General features: G+C 39.0%; 1 protein-coding gene across 2 annotated transcripts in view; it reads left to right on the forward strand.

Moving 5' to 3' along the window:
• Window positions 1-21,028, forward strand: part of LOC131041792 (uncharacterized protein At1g32220, chloroplastic) — a 150,195-nt gene that overhangs the window by 113,428 nt on the left and 15,739 nt on the right. For both annotated transcript variants that reach the window (XM_057975002.2, XM_057975003.2), the window contains exon 7: window positions 4,463-4,542. In XM_057975002.2, the coding sequence (XP_057830985.2) occupies window positions 4,463-4,542 (80 nt within the window). The remainder of the gene's footprint in view (window positions 1-4,462; window positions 4,543-21,028) is intronic.

Genomic DNA, 21,028 nt, shown 5'->3' on the forward strand with positions numbered 1-21,028 from the left:
GGAGAGATTACGGGAGGCAAAGGCCAATATTGAACGTGAGATGACGGCCGAACGACGGAACAACGAGGTGGTGAGTACATCATCTCGTACGGAAGCTGAAAATAACATCATTGGGCAAGTACTGCAAATGGAAGTACCTATAAGGGTAAAGGACCTTCTAGAAACAATGCCATAGTTAAGAACCACCATTTTTCGTTCCATACAAACCACTGCGCAGGCACCTTTGCATGCCACACAGGCGGAAGTTCCGGTCAGCCCCTCGGTTGACCCAATGTTGTTGGCCTTAAATAGTGGTCAGCATCCTGCTGTAGTAGAGATGGGAATTCTCGGGGCTATCCTCAAGGACACCATCGTGGACAGAGGTTCGGGGGTGAATGTACTGCCAGAGGATACGTGGAAGAAGCTGGGGAAGCCAACACTATGGCCACCCACGTTCAACTTGGTAGGTGCAGGCCAGCACGACATCAAGCCACTCGGCACCTTGATGGCCCAGCCGGTCACCATCGGCACGCAACCCTTCATACTAGATTTTGTTGTAATCCCACTCAAGAAGAAGGGGTACGACGCCATCTTAGGCAGAGGGTGGCTGGTTACAACAAAGGTGAACCACGACTGGAAAAAGAACACCCTTTCTATGGAGAAAGGGGGGCGGAAGTACACCATTGATCTAAGGACCCAGGTTGTCGGCGAGGAACTGGCATCATCTTCGAAATCGGAGGGTGAAGGAAAAGGCGACCTGAGGGACGAAGGACGGGGCTACAGGGAGCCCAACGACGAAGGGATTCTCAAACTAGGAGAGTGCTTTGAGGATGAGACAGGGTCATTGAACTGGCTCTTCCACTGGCAGATGGAGGATTACGAAATGTTCCAGAGCTACAGGCTCGAAGTAGAGGAACCAGAGCAAGTAATAGAGGAGGTGTACCTGCCAGAATACAGAGAATATTGGAAGGGAGACGCCCCAAACCTCGGTGACGTAGATAATCCCAAGATCATTTGTGTCGGCAACAATTGGAACCCTGTGTGGAAGGCCGCAACCTTCAAAATCTTTATTCTTCTTCTTCTTCTTATGTACGGGAAGGAGACCGCGGTCCCTGTAGAATTTGTGGTTCCAGGTCTTCGGATGGCCATTGAAAATAGACTTGCTATCAACGAGTCCAAATTGAAACCCTACCACGAGAAGCGCGCAGGGGACCCGAGAGGCCGGAAGGACACCCAAGAGGCCGGAGGGGAACCCGATAGGATGGAAGGGGACCTGAGAGGCCGGGCAGGCGACTCGAGAGGCACGGGACCAAAGTGGGAGACTCTCGGGCGAGGCAAACCAAGAAAGGGCGATCCCAGAGGCACGAAACTCGAGCCGAATCTGGACACTTGGGAAAAAAATAAAAATAAAAAAATCCGTACGATCCATATGGCAAAAAAAATAAAAAATTAAGAAAGCCACGGTGCGACCACCGTACGGTGGTACCACCGTGTGGTGGCAACGTCGACGGTGGGACCACCGACGGTGGCAACACTGACGGTGGGACCACTGACGGTGGACCACCGTGCGGTGGAAACCACTGCTGCCACAAGGAATAAAGGCGCGGAGACAAAACGCAAACATAAACGCAGGCCTGCACAAACACGCAGCCCCCGCACAAACGCACTTCGCCCAACAATGCAGCGCCCATGCAAGCACAGGGCAGGCACACGCAAGGCATACACAGCTATCCAAGAGGTAGTTAAGCGTTCGATGTGCAGAAGGAGGCCCGTACGGTGTGTATGGTAGATGGTTGGTCGTGTATTCCATATGGGGTGCTCCATACGGTGGAGGGGTGTTGACTGCACGAGAAGGTGGCCGTACGATTGGAGGTGTCAGTGTTGTTGTTGACCGTACGGGGAGGTTGTATGGACGAGGTGCCATCGGGGACATTACAGGAACAAAAAACAAAAACAAAAAAAAACGAAGACGACCAGATTGAAAAATCATTCGATGACATCTGGAGCCAGGGAGCGCACTTAGGGTGCTGCCCCCAGACCCCCAGTTTATTTTTGAGCTACAATACACTTTTTGAGTTGGGCGAAGGGCATCAGAGAAAGCACGGTAAGTGTTGGGTTGTCCCATACTGTGAGAAAGAAGCCTGCAGCTAAGCATTGGCGGGGAAGCCATAAGCCGTAGAGGGAGACGGATTTGGAGGTTGCGAACAAATAGAGTTTGAGGGAAGGCATTGCAAGAACGCGAAGTCATATAGCACCAGAGAGTTATTTAGTTCAGTTATCAAACTTTGGGGAGCGTGATGGAGGATTTGAGGCGTCTCCTAGCCTTTGTGCCCAAAGGTTGTGGCCACTTCCAGGTATGAATGGTACGCTTTGAGGAACTCGGAGTATGTCTCGGCTAGACGTGAGGTTGCCTTGGTGGATGCATAGAGGGCTCGGGAGGAGCTGATCACCAGGTTGGAGGTAGTACTAGCGTGAGACTTAGCTCGGCATACCCAAGAGTTGGATGCCGAGAGGGCAGCGCGGGTGGCTATCGAGGACAAATTGGCTAGGGAGACAGTATCATTTGAGTAGCAGTTGGTGGAGGCTGAGACTGAAAAGCGTGTTTTGCAGACAAGTTGGGTTTAGGCACAGGAGGATTGGGCTGTCAAGGGAAAAAAAACAAAAAACAACAACAACAAAAAAAGAACTCTTGCGGAAGCAATAATGGTGACATCCACACTTGAGCATGGGATGGTAGCAGAAAAGGGTTTTTAAGCGAGTACGCAGCAGGTGTATAAGTTCCGGGCTCGACTGGCGTCAGCAGTTCTGTTTAATGTCATCTCTATTTTGTATTAAGTCGTCCGGAGATGACTTCTTTTCTTTTGGGGGGAATGATGTTGGCGGCAATATTGTAAGCAAATAAAACTAGTTAATTAAGTTGTAATTGTCTTGGTTAGTTGGCAACCGTGGGGTGGTAGTTGCGGTGCGACGGTTGGTGCTCGCACCCCCTCGGTATCTTTATATACTTCCGAATGTAACTTGTGACGGACAATTATGAATGGAATAACATCTCTTATATTTTATCTGATATTGATGGCATTATTATTCTACATTACGTGTTTTATCTGTGTACTTTAAGTTATTCACCCGAGAGGGTAAACAGTGCCTTCTCTGCTATTCCAAATTTGGAGTTGCATCTTTAATTTCTTCGATTTCAATTATTACTTTCTACATGTTTGTATTAGCTTTAAATTTGTATTGTCTAGCCTTACTCTTTAATGAAAAGGTATTTAATGCTTGTTATTTCCTTCAAAATTATTTGTGGTTTTCTATGTAATGCCCCGTTGTAAGGAATAAGGTAAAACCTGGCAGAAGAACTTTTTTTAATGAAAACAATAACAACAAGGATGCGACAACATATCACACTTGCATTACTAAGACTTGAAGGTAACAGCGATAGAACAACCTCACCATTGCATAAGCAGACTTAATACTCATGGGACAAATCCACTATGATGAATCTATGAAAGAGAAGGAACAATGCCTAAAAGATGATCGGGTAAAAACCATGATCACGTTCTCTCACAACAACACAAAAGGCAATTGGAGAAGACAATGCTAATGGGGATTTACTTCTATGACCTCTTGTGGGTCCTTCGATCATTGAGATGGATAATTAATTTGAGCACTTGAACCAAAAGGACAAAATGATTTATGCCTTAAATGGATTGTTAGATGAATTAAATCAATGCGTTGTGGGAGCCCAAACTTCATCCAAAGGGACTTTTCACCTGGTCTAATTTGGCATGGAAAACAAGGCGTCCTTCACCATAAAAAGCCAAATTTTACACAGTTTGAAATGTTTTGAGAAATCACTACAGTATGAACATGATTGACTATACTGTCATCCATTAGAGGTGAATAAAGGGTTTGGAGGTGATCGTAAGTTGACAAAGAGGATGTTTGCAGTTTATGAATGCTAGTAGAGTATACCTAGTGTTTTATGGATCATTCTTTCACATTCTTGATGTCATCTGTAATCTCATGTCCCATCTCACTGCCATTAATCCTTAAATAGTTATTCTTTTTGTCAACCTCATTTTGATGCATCGTCTTTTCCCAATCAAAGTGTCTTTAAAGCATCGCTGTATCACATTAGATACTAGCCACTAAAATAATTTACATTGATAGGATACGTGTTCTGATACAGGTATAGAATCTAGTAGGGTTATAATACCCAATATGGATATGGAAGCAAATTAGGAATCCATGGATATTGTCAGGCTGGGTTACACCATATATAATACCACATTATAAATGTATAATTCTAGCCTTTGTTGATAAATAATCTTCAATATGGCCTTTTTCCTGATTTGTATCCAACTAAGTCAGTTTCTTTCACTTTTTGTGTATTGCTTCAAGCTACTTACATCACTAAATAGCGATTTATTCTAAAGCTTATATAACATAGTTAATGGTTCAATTTCATGTAATATGTTTACAGGTGTAAAGCGGTTTGTGTACATATCTGCTGCTGATTTTGGCTTTGCAAATTTCTTGTTACGGGGTTACTATGAAGGAAAGGTATGCTCCACAACTCTTTTTGCATTTCCTTACCCTGTATAAAGGAAGTTAATGATAATACTAGAACAAAGCATTAATCCACAAATTGGGGTCTTTACATGTGGATTATATTTCAAAAAGAAGAAATCTAGAGTGAGAAGAATATGAGTATTAGTGGAGAATGACATGGATTCTGATGCATAATTTGAATTAAAAGGTGAGGTTAGTAATAGATGTGAATTGGATAAAACAGCACTTTTATGATGTGTATTGTAGTTTACTTTTTACTTCTGAGGACCTATTGTCTTCTGGCTGAGTTTTTCTAGAAAGCAGCTCTTTTATGGTTTAAATCTACATTGATGAAGGCCTAATTGTGTGTGAGCACACTCTCATCTTCTATATTTTCTGGATGATCTCAGAGTTTGCTGCAGAGATAACTAGCAATCTAGTGCTTTCTAGGCATTTTAAAAATGCTTTACAAACCTAAGGTTCTTTTTAACCAAGTACTTTTCCAGTGTAATTGAATGTTATTTTTGAGTCCCACTGACATACATTGGTTATTTATGGACGTTTGTAAATTATTTTCTTTCCTTATGCATGGCAATTGCTACTTTATTGATACTAATACTAGCTTGGATATAGCATTCTCGATTAATGCACGTTTGCTGGCTGAATATGCTACAAACCAATATATCTGGTCTAAAACAATATTATAAAAGTATTAAGTCTAAATGTTTAAAGAGTATCAGTGTCCAGAGCTTATTTACAGTTCCATTTCCAGTCTTTCCATCACTGCCATACATGTTGTATGAAGTTTCATTCCATGGTGGCAGTTTTGGGCATCTGTATCCAAGGTTTCTGGTCCAATTTTCTGTTGGATCAACTTATAAAATTCTAATTGGCCATCATATTCCTCAAAAGAAATATAATGAGGCCATGGGCCTTAGGATCTGTCTGATGCATAAACTCGATGATACAAGTCCATGGAGTTTACATGGATTTGTCTGATGAATACTAGACATGCTTCAAAAAACATAGTTTTTCAAAATTTTCAAATGCTAGTTTTTATGACCTCACTTGTTTTTGGCTGTTTCATCAGCATCATTGCCATAGGTGGATTCAATGCAGAAAAAAAAGTCCCAGGTTGTCTCAAAAATATGAGATTTCTGAGGACAATGAACATAAGGTTCTTAGATCGGTGAAATGTTTGATGATGTGCTAGGTAATGTATATTGCTTCTTTACCCTGTCCTTAATTTGGCAAAAAAATTTAATCTGGTTTCTCCTTAATACTTTCTCTGCCCATGTCAAGCATATTTTCTTTAAGTGCTTGTATAGAACCCTTGATTAGATTTGAAATCACATGCTCAGTCTTTGCATGGAATGATACTTCTAAGCTGTATCATGATGAGACTTGTGGAATATTTAGTGACAAGCTTGTGTAGACTATTTTCTAATGCCCCTTGAAGGAATATTTTGTAATCATTCTTTGTACTATTTTACTTATTATGTAATCTCATGTACTATCTCACCTTAGCACTCAAACTTGTAACCTTCATTAATCCTTAAATAGTCAGCTTGAATGTTGAAAATTGATTAGAAATCTAGAAGTTACTCAGGAAAACATGCAAAAACAAAAAATGATGTTTATTAGATTTTGACTTTGCCTGAGGTTATAGCATTTTGAAGGTTGTGTCTAGACACCCCTATTAATAAGGACAGATTGCTGTCCCTACAAGTTTGCCCATGACGAGCTCAATTTTGTAGAGCCAAGGTCCGCTAGTGCTAGGACTTCATTAGTGACTATGAAGGTAACTTGACTACTAAGAAGTCTTATTTTCAATACATATATTATGATTACATTGCAACAGAAGCCTTGGCACTTAATATATGTATTTGACTTGTTTAGGGAACTGCATATATATCACATGACAATGCAAGGGGATTCTAAAATAATTCTAGCAATTATAACTAGGTTTAGTAAACATTGAAATAGCCCCTCTTTGACACACATACTTCACTCCATATGTCAAAGATATTTTTGAGATCAAATTTTTTCATTCCTGAAGCCTTGGCATTATTTGAACTTTTTCATTGTTTCAAAGCTTTCCTCTCAACCATGTCCAAAGATTGAAAAACTAGGCACCATATTTCCTTGTTGGTTACATAAACAATAGAGGTTTGGAAGAAGAATGGTTACTTGACAATCACTCACTTCTATAAAGATTTAGATGGTTCATCAAGAGAGATTGAGCTTGTAATGTCCCCTCTTTCTTAGTGATCATTCAGGATTGGAGATTCACCTCTTATCCATCTCCACAGGTGAATTCAGTGCATAGGGGATGATATTGCCAGCTAGGAGGTTTATACTTAGTCTTTTTTTGGCTTGGGTGGATTTAAATCTTATGCACTTAATTTATTATAAAGTTCCTTTTCTATAATTAGAAATTTTTATAAAGTAACTTTATAAAAAGGGGATTAATGAAAAGCTAATAATTAATTATAAGACTACCCCCTTGGGCGCCCCTCTCTAGACAAAAATGAGAAATAAACTTTAATTTAAAAATGATCCCACTCATGACAAATTGAACCCTCAAATTGGATGCCCAAATTGGAAGAATATTCCAATGGAATCTTAGCATTTTAGAGCCCTAAATTGCGTGTGGGGTTTGAGAGCACAAAAAGAGGTGTACGTGAAAGAATTGGCATTCATTTTCATTTGATATTGACATTTTGTTCCTTGAAGAGCTCTGCAACAAGAAGCTTGGTTGGAATTTCAGGTTGGGAATGGAAACTCTCAATCTTCTACAGTGTTTGGACGAAAATCCACACACTTGCAGCATTGAAGGATCCTCTTTCAGGCCATTTGGGGTCAATATTTGGAGGAGATTTTACAATTACAGCAGGTTTGAGACAACAACAGCAGATTTGAGCAAATTGAAGGACATTTCCAGCAAGTTAGTTGCCAATTGGTGCTGGCCGTACCATTCTTACTTGGCCGGTGAAACCAATAAAATTAATTGGAGGGTTTTAGATTTGGATTTTGTTTGTAAATTCATTGTTGGCAGCAAATAAAGACAGATTAGTGGTTCTTTCAAGGAATTCATAGTAGAATTGGGCTACATCAGCATTTTAGTGGGGAAAAGAGGTCGATTTTGGAGATTTCTCCTATCAAGAATTAAAATAAAGTACCTGATCTGCTATTTCTTCATTTATTTGTTTTTGGTAATTATATACTAGGAGAATAAAACACCTTGGAGCAATTTACAGCACTTGAAGGCTCCTGTATTGTTCTGTCCACCACGTCCAACATCAAAATAAGCTCATCCAGGCTAGCGTAGGACACTTGGTAGGCCAATTTTGGCTGTAGTTGTCTTAAATAATTATTTATTTGAATTTGTAATTTGCTGGTAATAAAGTCAGAATTCTGAGATTTCATTTTAGTCAATTGTTCTTTTTTGGCATAATCAAGCAAAAACCCCAAAAAACTGAAAAAAACATCAAAAAAATCCACCAAAACCCAAAAAACAAATTCGCTGGTCAAAGATTGTGGGCAAAACAAACCACCAGATTGGGCTGAATTCCTAGTTGGCATCTTTCAGAGCTGGTAGAAGGCATCAACTTTTTTACTCCAGCAATCTTTTATTTTGCAAAACTGTCCAGATCGATGAATACCACCTGTTGGAATTTGATGCCCATGGCCTTCAACACTCCAAGAATGACAATCTCTCTTGGAAGGGGAAATGTATAAATTTGAAAAAATCAACTAAGGTGCCATTAATACTCATTGCAGCAGTTGAATCACTGTAATTTTATTACTAATTCTTCTAAAATGAGAGTCACACGATGATGTAGCAAGATTGGACATAAAGGAAAGAAGGAAATGTTTGTGAGCTTAAAGCACTCAAAGATGTTCCATCCAGGTAGTAACTGTTCCAATAAAATCCACTTAATAATGTATGTGCAAAAGTTCTCCACAACATGTAGATACCCCCAAATTTAAAGGAGCTTCATGATAAAATGCAGAAAGTTGAAGCATTCACCATATTTTAGGGTAGGCACAAGTGGTTGAACCCAATGCAGAAAGTATTGAGGTGACCTCAGCTCCTCAAATCCTCAAATGGGGTTCAAACAAGGCCTATGAGAGGCAATCTGCAGAAAATGGTCTACATAATGGTTATCTAAATTGGTTTTTGCAGCACAGTTTTTGTTCCTTAGGCACTTCCCACACTTAATATTAGGAAGAGAGGCACAACCAATAATGTTGGAATCCTATGAAGGAAGGGAGTTGTCCATGAAGACACAACGACATTGCAATCCTTGTTGACATGACTAAGCTGGAGGATCAGTTTTATTCTTTACACGCATATCACTAGTAGTTTGAGGAGGAAGTTAAAAAGAACAACAGTCACAAGAAGAGGCAAGATGATCTTTTCCCTATCACATGTCATACTTCTCATGCCAAGACCAAGTGGTATCACCAATCTATAGGCTTAGACTGTTGTATTCTATCTGTTCCCTCCACAAGTGAAATGAAGTTGGTGAAATGAAACAAATAAAAAAATGGTTTCTAATCATCTACCTGGGTAGAAAGAAGACATCATATAACTAGCCTTTTTAGGCAATATAAGGTGTACACTCTCTTTGCTCCTATCTTTTTCTCATCTACATATTTGTTGTCTTGATCTCCTTCTGATATTGATTCTATCTTCTGTAGGTGCACACATAGGCCTTGATACTCGCTATTTACAAATATATTTTCGTGTTACTGTTGAATATCCAAGCAACTGAGAGGGGGGGTGAATCAGTTGATAACTTAAACAATTACTTCTATTTACACATCCAGAGTAACCACTAGAATTAACTAAGATAGATATAGCATGAAAAACATAGAAATACAACAGAATACACAATGATCATCAGATATGATGTGGAAAACCCAATAAGGGAAAAACCACAGAGAATGTTAGTTCTCAATATAAAACACCAGTTAAGGTAATTTTTGCACAGGGTGGCTCACTGCTAGAATGCTCACTGTCGAAGAGAGAAAGAAGAGAGAAAGAAAGAAAGAATCCACCACTATATCACAATCTGCAAAACCGAACTGCTTTTGGTGCCTCAATACCAACACACTTTCACACATCTCCAACAATCAGATCTTTCCTTTTCAATCTCGTATATCTGTAGTAACAATGCCACACTTTTTCCATACTAACTCATCCAGATCATCCTCATATATATATATTGTCTCCGGGAAACATAATCCTCTATGTCAGCCAAGACAAAGATCTAAAATAGATCAACACTAAAGATTTCGGTGGTGGGAAGTGTTGTGACGTTTTCACACATCGCCCCATTGCAAATGGAGACCCCCTTCTTTTTAGGCCCTTTCGGTCTTTTGGATTTGTTTTTGGGTCTGTTTGCAGTAGTCTTGTCAGTCTCTCTGCTTTGCAAGTGTTTGGGGGTCATATTGATTAAATCTGCTTTTTGTTTGAGTGAATTTGGTGAAGTCTAGGGCCTGTTTCATCAATTTTAGGGTTTCTGTCTTCAATCCTAGATTTTAGGGGGTTTCTTTTAGGGTTTTGGAAAAACTGAATTTAGAACTAGAATCGAGACCCTTCAAGGAACCTCCCAGTAAAATTTGAGCGAATTCTAAGCACTTACTATTTTTAGTAAGTTTCACTGGCTCTTGGATTGGTCTAATTTTGCCAAAAATCAAACTTATTATTTTTAGTAAGTTTCTATTTTTAGTAAGTTCTTTTCTGACCTATTTTGCCCAAACCTTGACATTTTGGAACACTTACTATTTGGGAAAATCTATTTTGGCAGGTTCATCCCTGAAGACGTTGAAGACTGAACGTTCCTGAAGATCATTTCTAAATCTAGAAGAGTCGAAAGGTAGACAAGTTGGATCAAAAAAATGGTTAAGTTTGGAACTCCTATTCCAGAAGAGGAAAGCATGCAAAATCATCCAAGTCTGGAAATTCACATCAATCCACCAATGTCATCTTGATCCGAAAATGGCCTGAAATTTGACTAAGTCTGAAAATTTGAAAGATCTTCCAAAATCTAGAATTTGCATTATGATTCCTAGGGACCTGAAACCACTCTCAAACATCTTGACAATATAAATGAAATATAACTTAAAGTATAAGAAAGGAAAAAGACAAAACACCTCTTGGGGATGTCTCCTGAATCAACAATCAACATCACATTTGCAACAATCTCCCCCTTTGTTATTGATGACAACATCCATCAACAATAAACACAAAACTCTCTACACAAGTTTGCATCAGATCATCAACTCAACATCTCTCTGAATCTCTTCCCCTTTGATATCAAAGACAAAGGCGGGCATAACTCCTTGTATGAAACTCGCTCCTGCTCCCCCTAAGAGGAAGCACCCAAGCATTAGTCTAGATACAAATATGCAAGTTGTTCACTGGACCAATGCACATCCAAATGTACGTTAGTTCAAACTAGGAAGGAGTAATACCCTTAACTTCTGCTAGAGATACTCAAAAGTATCCTTACACAATGCCTTCGTGAAGATATCTGCAATTTGCTCTTTTGTAGGTACATACTCAACCTTTACTTCATTATCTGAAATGATACCAAATAGATATATGCTTTGTTCTGGAATGTTGTACTGGATTCTTAGAAATGTTTATTGCACTAGTGTTATCACACATAATAGAGATGGGTTCATTGAATGTGTTGACGTGTATTTTGTACACAATCAAACACAGAATAAAATACCCAAGGGTACCTTATCCTCTCTTGAATAAAGCCTCTGATTGCTGAAGATATCGCGAAAAAGGATCAATCAGGATGACTCCAAGGTTCTTGTATGTAGGGTCTCTACGTGTGGATAAGCTCTCTGTGGTATGATATGATTTGCTGGAATCACAAGGGGACTTACATTTGATGCCTGAACTTCTGATTTGCTTTTAATATTGCTGGAACACAAGATCTTATTGGCTTTGACTTGAAAAAAAAAGGAAAAAAGATGAGGGCAAGGAAAGGATCTAATCCTAACACTAAGAATGTAGGAGCAATGATTGATCTTTGATGAAATTCTAACTAAGTCTTGTTTCGACATCCCAGGACCATCTCCACAAGGCTAGTGCGATCTTCGAAGGAAAGCTTTATGATGTTCAAATCATCACTGCAGGCATAGACACCATCAGGTTGATGCATATCAATGAAGAAGCGACAATTGAAGTTAAGCTTAAGCTGAATGATTCCAGTTGACTACGCAAGGCAAGTCTGCAATCAACAAACTGCTAGTAGTATGGATATACGAATTTCACCATCAATCAAGCACATTTCTTCCACTCATCTAATAACATGAAATCAAATATGAGAAGTATAAAGACCATGCAAATTGTCGAATCGACCCATAAATTTCACCATTTCTTCAATGAAGTTTTACAAGTCTCTTACAACAACATCTTGGCAACAATCTTTGCCTTCTCTCTCTACTCTACTCTAATTGCTATTCTATCTACTAGCTAATCACCTTCTAACTACTCTCTATCTGTCTTCTAACTGCTTCCAACTATTTTCTTACTATCTAATTACCTTTACAAATGAAATGCCAGGGCTTATATAGTGCCCTTAATACAATTTGATGGCTTAGATCAATTCGAGATCAATGGCCAAGATTCAACAATGAAAACCCTAATTAGGGTTTGTTACAACCATTACATAACATTTAATGCTCGACCAATGAAATAATTGTATTGCTTGGACACATGTCCTCTCTGGAAAAATCAACCAATGGATAGCCGGGGTAGGTACATCGAAGTTTGTGCCACCTTCCATGAGTTAGGTACATTGAATCTGGAAATGCTGAGGTGGACCACACTGACTGGAGAAGTGATGACTAGGATGCCACCTTGTCTGACACTTGTAACTTGGTAAATATTCAACTTGATGTTGTTGAGAAGCTAGCTTTAATTAATTCATCTGGAACTATCTGCTTCTTCAACGAACCCTTGTTCTAACTTCTGGTGTCCTTGATGTGCAAGATGATTGTTGTACCTCGCTTTGGAATACTGGTTGGAGAAGTCGCCCTTGATGACGTTAGTCCAAAGAAGGCCGTCCTTGTCGATGCTAGGCTGGAGGAGGTCGCCCTTGTTGATGCTAGGCTGGATCGAAGAAGGTTGTCCTTGTCCTTGCTTGATCGTCCTTGATCTGGCTTGATTTTCCTTGAGGAGAGTCTTCCGACTTGTAGATCTTCCGGGCTTTGGAGTCGCCATCTTGATACCTACACAACATTTCAAAATTAGTAATATATCTTGAAATCTAAAAATTAAACTTTAAAAGGAAGATTCAAGATTTTAATTAGGAAACTTTATGATAAATCTTTGAATTATCATTTCCTAATTAACTACGCAATACTTAGATTTTTCCAAAAAAATGTCTAAAAATTCAAACCTTGAATAAGGGTGTCAAGATGATTTTGCCATACCTCCTCTTGAGAATTAACTCTAAGAAATGATGTAAAAAAAAAGAAGAATTTTGCTAGGCAAAGTGTAGATCAAAGCTCTCCCTTGGATAAAATTGCGCCTCCATTAGCTAGCTTCTTCAAGATCTGGAAATTCGCCTTCAAATGTAGCAAGAAATTCGCCTCTCGCATAGCCTTCAATATGAATTTCGCCCTTCTTAGTCTCCACTCCTGGTAGAAATTCGCTCCTTCAAATTGCTCTTCCAAATCGCACTTGAAATGATGAGTGAATGATTTGAATAATGAAAAACATGCCTCAAATATATAGAGTGCTCACCATTTTATTTCCATGGGCCGACTTGGAAAAATAGGCCAAAAGATAAATAAAAATTAATAAAAGAAGAGGCCGACTTGATAAAAACATTAAATAATACCCCAAGCGCTCCAATTTTATTTTATTTTTTAAAATAATAATAATTAATTTTAAATGCCTTTATAATTAAAAAATTCGATTTTTTTAGGCTCAAAATTAATTATTAAATACCATGCGCTTTTATTAAATGCCAAAAATATTTCAAGGTTTTATCGAATCTAGCATTTAATGTAATTTGAAGGATATTTGGCGCCCAATCATGAAAAATAATGGCTATTAACAAGATCGCTCTGGTCCCTTGGTGAGGGACAGGAGCGATCTCATTCTAGACCTCACACTTCTTGTTTTTTACGTCCAAGACCTCATTTTTGACGTCCAAGATGGCATTTTTACTTAGAATTTCGAGTTCAATTTATTCGATCTTTGAAATGAGTGCACTTTAAAACCATTTTTGCCCTGGTCCCTTGGTGAGGGACAGGAGCTATTTTGCAAATCCAAGCTTATCCGTCCTTTGTTAGCCTTCCAAATTATATTCAATGGATAAATCATGTTTTCCTTGGTCTCTTCAAATCATAAAATTGTCTTGATCCTGCAAGAATAGTGCAAATTTGAAATTCAAGCTCCGGTCCTTCAGTGAGGGACGGGAGCACTTTTGCAATTACAAGCCAATTCGTCCTTTGCTAGCTTCGAAAATTATCTTCAACGGATCGATTGTGTCTTCCTCCATCCACCTCAAACGCGAAACTTGCTTTCCTTTTGCCAAAAACTTGCCTTGAGGGAAAATCGCTCTGGTCCCTTGGAGAGGGACAAGAGCGCCCTAACCAATCACCTTGGTCCCTTGGAGAGGGACAGGAGCGATTTTGTTACTTAGGCCGATTTTCTTCATTGTGGCGTACTTAAGTTATATTCAACGGGCAAAACATACTTCCCTTGACCTCCTCAAATCGGGAAACCACTTAAATCTTGCAAGGATAATGCGAAATTGGAATTCAAGCTCCGGTCCTTCAGTGAGGGACAGGAGCGATTTTTGCTCTCAGGGCCAAATCTTTTTACTTTTCACTTCAAATTTCCTTCGCTGAGGAAAATATCATCTCTTTACACGCCATGAATAAAAGTTCGAGTCCAAACAAGGTCTAAAAATGTGTATATGAATAAAATCGCTCTGGTCCCTTGGTGAGGGACAGGAGCGAATTTACCTTTCTAGACAAATACTCCATCATTTCATCGTCCTTAATCAAGTCTGGATGCTCTATCACGTTCATTTTGTCCTCCATCATGCCTTTGATGTCTCAATTTGTCCAAACAAGGTCAGGAATGACTCCACTAAGCCTTTTCGCTCTGGACCCTTGGTGAGGGACAGGAGCGATTCGCCTTGGACCTTTGGAGAGGGACATGAGTGCTTTTCGCTCTGGACCCTCAGTGAAGGTCAGGAGCGAAATTTGACTTTTCGAACTCTCTATCAGGACAAGTATAAGTGACATTTCCTTCTATGTTTCTTCTTTCTTATACTTTAAGTTATATTCCATATATACTTTCAGGATGTTTGAGAGTGGTTTCAGGCCTCCAGGAGTTATATTGCAAAATCTAGTTTTTGGAGGTTTTTCAGTTTCCAGACTTAGTCAAATTCAGGATCAGGACATTCCAGACTTAGCCAAATTCCAGGATCAGGACTTTCAGACTTAGCCAAATTTCAAGATCAGGACATCACTCAAGTCGGACTTGCTTATCCATGTGATCACCTGGGCGACACTCAAAATGCAAAGGCTAACTGACAAAACCCTAAAAGACCTAGAAAACAAACCCTAAAAAGCAAAAAACATGGGTCCCCATTTGCAATGGTGCGATGTGTGAAAACGTCACAACAGAATGTTACACCAATATCCTTCAAAGTTTGCTTCATCCATAGAATCTGTGTGCAACATGAAGATGCTGCAATATATTTTGCTTCAGCTATAGATAAAGAAATAGAATCCTGCTTCTTATTTGAACAAGCAACCAACTGGGAGCCAAGAAAGAATGCTCCTCTTGTACTTTTCCTGTGATCAACACTTCCGACCCAATCTGCATTAGTATAAGCTATCAAAGTGAAATTTGAATTTCTAGGATACCACAAGCCAAACTCTTTTGTTCCTTTTAGATATCTGAAAATTCCTTTTATTGCCACAACATGTGATTCTTTTGGTTCTTGCTGAAATCTAGTCACCAAACACACTGCATACATGATATTCGGTCTGGTAGCAATCAAATATAGCAATCCTCCAATCATTGATCTGTAGTGACTTGCATCAACTTTAGGACACTTATCATCTTTTGTCAATTTGCACAGTGGTCATAGGTGTACATACCAATTTGGAGTTCTACAACCCAAAGTTCTTCAACAATTCCTTAATGTATTTGGACTTAGAAATGAAAATTCCTTTGTCATTTTGATTTACTTGCAAACCAAGAAATAAATTTAACTCACCAATCATGGACATCTCAAATTCTTTTTGCATCTCATTAGCAAATTTTCTACACATACCTTCATTTCATCCTAATATTATGTCATCAACATATACTACAACAATTAAGATTTTACCTAAATCTGTTTTGAAGTATAAATTTATGTCAGATGATCCCTTATGAAAACCTTGATCAATCAAGTACTTATCTAGCCTTCCATTCCAAGCTTTAGGAGCTTGTTTCAGTCCATACAAAGGCCTTCTTCAATTTGCACACAATGTTCAGATCATCTTTCGACTTGAATCCTTCTGGTTGTTCAATTTAAACTTCCTCTTTCAACTCTCCATTCAAAAATGCTAATTTCACATCCATTTGATAATCCTTGAAATCCTTAAAAGCTACAAAAGCAAGAAACATCCTAATTGCCTCCATCCGAGCAATCGGGGGATGTCTCCTGAAAATCAATGCCTTCAATCTGTGTATAACCTTTGCAAACCAACCTTGCTTTATTTCTCACAATTTTTCCATCTTTATCCAGCTTGTTTCAGAATACCCATTTTGTTCCAATCACATTTTTATCCTGTCGGTCTGTTAGCTATTTCCCATTTCCGATTCTTCTCATTTTGATTCAGCTCTTCTTTCATTTCCTTTATCCAATTTTGATCATTGCAAGCTTCTTCTGCTGTTTTCAATTCCATCTCTGAAAGTAAACATAATAGAACTTGTTCTTGAGTTGCTTTGTTTCTTGTAATAATTCCTTTGTTCTTATCTCCAATAATTTGATCCATTGAATGATTCTTCTGAACATATCTTGGGGTCTTAGATGTAGAAGCCAAAGCTTCCTAAGTTTCTTTTTCTTCTTCTCCTTCTTTGATTTTCTCTTCCCTTTTTATGTCAGCTGATTCATCAGACTCATATCTTGCCAATTTATCAGATTCATTAGAAATGTCTTTATCAACCTCCATATTTGCACTTTCAACAATCTTGTTCATCCTTTTTTTGTAACACCGGTATGCCTTGCTCCTTGTAGAGTATCCTAGGAATATACCTTCATCTGCTCTGCTGTCAAATTTTCCAAGATTATCTTCATCTCTCTGGATATAGCACTTGCTTCCAAATATCTTGAAATATTTCACTGTCGGAGTTCTACCATGCCATAGTTCATTTGATGTCTTTCCATGTCTTTTTTGGTATAGAATTTTGTTAAGAGTGTAGACTGTAGTGTGAATTGCTTCTCTCCAATAGACTTCCAGGAGTTCTGCTCCTTTGATCATTGTTCTAGTTACCTCTTGAATTGTTCGGTTCATCCTTTCCACTACACCATTCTGCTAAGGGGTCCTAGGGTCAGACGACTGACTTCTAATACCATGTTTCTTACAAAAGTTGTTAAACTCATTAGAAGTAAATTCTCCTCCTCTATCAGATCTCAAACACTTAATCTTTCTATCAACTTCATTTTCAACTTTAGCCTTGAATATTTTGAATTTTTCTAATGCTTCTGACTTCTCTCTTAGAAATGCAATCCATGACATTCTAGAATAATCATCATTCAACAACATGAAATACTTCTCACCTTGTATACTCCTTCTGGTCAGACCGCATAGGTTTGTGTGCACTAAATCCAACAATCCAGTGGATGAGTGCTCCTTTCCTCTGTATGTTCCTTTCTTCTACTTTCCAACTTGACATTCTCTGCAAATGTTGTTATTCAGTTTGGTTGGCCTCAACAAATCTCTCACTGCACTTGATGAACTAATCTTTACCAAGTTGTCTAAATTGATATGACACATCCTTCAGTGCCATATCGAGTTGTCATTGATCTAAGATAACAAGCAATGCTTTGTAGATCCTCCTAGCAGATACATGTTTCCACCAGTCCTTTTTCCTGTTGCAATAACAATTCTGGATCCCTTTCAGATCTCACAACCATCATCCTGAAAAACAACATTGTAACCATTTTCGCACATATGTCCAACACTCAAAAGATTATGATGCAAACCATTCACATAGTAAACATTGTTAGTATATGCTTTCCATCAAAAGATATAGAACCAATTCCCACAATTTGTGTTGTTTGATCATCTCCGAACCTAACAAAACCACCATCATACTTTTCAAGTTTCACTAACTTATTTTTATCACTAGTCATATGATATGAACATCCACTATCAATCAACCATTCATTTCTATTTCTTCTAGCATGTAAAGCAGTATCAGCAGTCTTAGGAATATCAATCTTAGGTACATCTCTTTCTACCAAAAACAAGCAATCACCATCTTCATAATTTGATTCATCATCTGAAATACTAGCATCATCTTTGACACAATAGGCTCTCTCATTAAATTTTCCTTTACCTTCTCGAGTCTTTTGTCCTGAACCTTTTTCCAAACACCTAGTAGCATTATGACCAATCTTTCCACATCTAAATCATTTATAAGAGGTAACATACCTTTGTATTTGCCGGTGCCTTTCTTCAGTTTCCTCACAAAGTTTGCTTCCATCTCATCTGAACTTTCATCTTCCGGATCTTCCTTAGAGGCTTTAAAGGCAGATTTAGTCTTAGCTTTGTCTTTTCCAAACTTCCTTATCTCAAATGCTAATAGAGTACCATAAAGCTACTCTCTGGTAAACTTCTTCGGATCATAGGTTTCTTCAATAGCCGAGATCTTGTCATTGTAGCTTTTTGGTAGGGACATTAGAATTTTTTCAATTATGTCTTCATCTTTCAAGGTGCCGCCAAGTTCTCTGATTTCATTCATTGCACTATCAACCTTCTGGAAATAGCTAGTTATGTCTTCTCCTTTTTCCATTTTCAAGTTCTCATCTACGCTTAGCTGTTCACTTCATTGATGGTTTAACTCCGTCATTTCCTTCATAGATATCTCTCAGCTTTTCCCAAACCTCATAAGCAGTATTTAATGAAATAACCTTTTGTCAATTCAGTCTTTGATAAAGCACTAAAGATAGCATACCCTGCCTTTTCATTCTCTTCATAAGCTTGAATCTCATCTGGAGCGGTAATACCATTTGCTGGTTGAATATACTTAGTTTCCATTGCTTTCCAAGTATTGTATCCCAAAGAGATCAGGTAGCCTCTCATCATCACTTTCCAGAAACTATAGTCAGATCCTCTAAAGATAGGAATAGTCAATTTATGTGCCATCGGATTAGGATCTACCTCAAGCGATTAAGCTTTTCTCCAAGGAACTAAAGCTCTGAAACCAAGTGTTGAATATCCAGGCAACTGAGAGGGAGGGGGGTGAATCAGTTGATAACTTAAACAATTACTTCTATTTACGCATCCGAAGTAACCATAAGAATTAACTAAGACAAATATAGCATGAAAAACATAGACATACAACAGTTCACACAATGAACACCAGATATGACGTGGAAAACTCACTAAGGGAAAAACCATAGAGAATGTTAGTTCTCAATATAAAACACCGGTTAAGGTGATTTTTACAAGGGGTGGCTCACTGCCAAAATGCTTACTGCCTAGAAAAAGGCTCACTGCCAAAGAAAGAGAGAGAGAAAGAAAGAATCCACCACTATATCACAATTTTCAAAACCGGATTGCTTCTGGTGCCTCAATACCAACACACTTTCACACATCTCCAACAATCAGATCTTTCGTTTTCAATCTCGCATATCTTCAATAACAATGCCGCACTTTTTCCATACTAACTCATCCAGATCATTCTCATATATATACTGTCTTCGGGAAACATAATCTTGTAAGTTGGCCAAGACAAACATCTAAAATAGGTCAACACTAAACATTCTGGTGGTGGGAAAGAATGAGAAGTAGACCATACCACAACACGTATCATCGGTCAGATCAACATGTTACATCCATTACAAATTCTGGACCCTAACCATTACTCACACGCTACACTAATGGCGTTGCTCATCCTCAAATTCCATACTTAATCCGGACCTAAAAATCATTGCCCAATACAACAAAAATAAGAATGGAACCAAGATACACGTGAATATAATCGATTACTGCCTTATCTGAAAAACATAGAAATCCTGATCACCATTAACTTAATCAAACCATGTTGAATATCAACTGAGGCACCATCCAGAGCACCAAGGATTTTGGGAACACATCTTCCGAATCACCAACACTGAAACTATGTGCTGACATTAACAACAACCTTTATGTTGACATCAATGACAACCAATCACAATCAACAATGTTTAGTCCCTATGGTGAGGTTGGTAAAGTCACGGATAAACAGAGATATTCCACATGTACCAACAATTCATGTAACAAGAACACTCATGTATATTAAAGCGTAGATAACAATTACAGGAACAAATATGGCAAAATTATGGTATCTTTATTGCATTCCAATTATGCAAGTACAATGCTAACTTGTTGAGGTTCCATCCATACACTATATAGACCCGGTAGTTGGCCAGGCTGCCAACCGTCACAACCTACCAACTACCAACTACCAACTACCCCACGGGAACCTCTCGGCAAGCCATACATAACAAAACATAAACACCCCAAACAACTATAAATTAATATGTGTTATTAGCCCCTAACATCAGCCCCCCCCAAAAAGTAGTCGTCTTCCAGATGACTAATATAAACAGAAGCTGGAACGACAAAACAAAAGACACTAAGACATATGAGGGAGAGGAGGCATCCCTGTCGTGGCTGAAGAAGAAGGCTGTCGTCTTGTGTGGAGCCAGAGGTTCTTCTTAGCAGTCAATTGTCGCTCGCGTGCCTTCTTGACCATGTGTGCAACCTCCAACAATTTCTTGTCCTTCTACTCCACCTGCAGAGTCAGGTCAGCTACCTTCGTTGCAAGTGCCTGCGACTCCGCCTCCTGCCTGTTGCAACGAGCGTCATAAGTGGCCATCTTACTTTGTCTCATTTGCAAGTAGACATCTCGGAACAACCCGTCCATATTGCGCAAGGTGGCTTGCAAGGTGCCAATTCCCTCCACTAGTTCCATGTGCTTCCACTCCTGGGCCATCTCCGATGTACCATTGTCGGGCCACCCCTGCTGCTGAAAGTGGCGTGCAAACTCCTCCTCACACCCCAAAGCCATGAAGTGCAATAGCTTCTTAGCGTCAGCTGAGTTGCTGCCATCCATCTGTCCATCCAACTGTGCCATACCTCGAGCTATGTCTGATATCCCCTGTAACTCCCCAAGGAACCGCTGAATTGCTGGATCTCTAGGGTTTGGCGGTGTAATATGTAGCCCTGCCAATGGTCC

Source organism: Cryptomeria japonica, chromosome 3 (assembly GCF_030272615.1).
Source record: "Cryptomeria japonica chromosome 3, Sugi_1.0, whole genome shotgun sequence".
In the NCBI taxonomy this organism is placed as follows: Eukaryota; Viridiplantae; Streptophyta; class Pinopsida; order Cupressales; family Cupressaceae; genus Cryptomeria; species Cryptomeria japonica.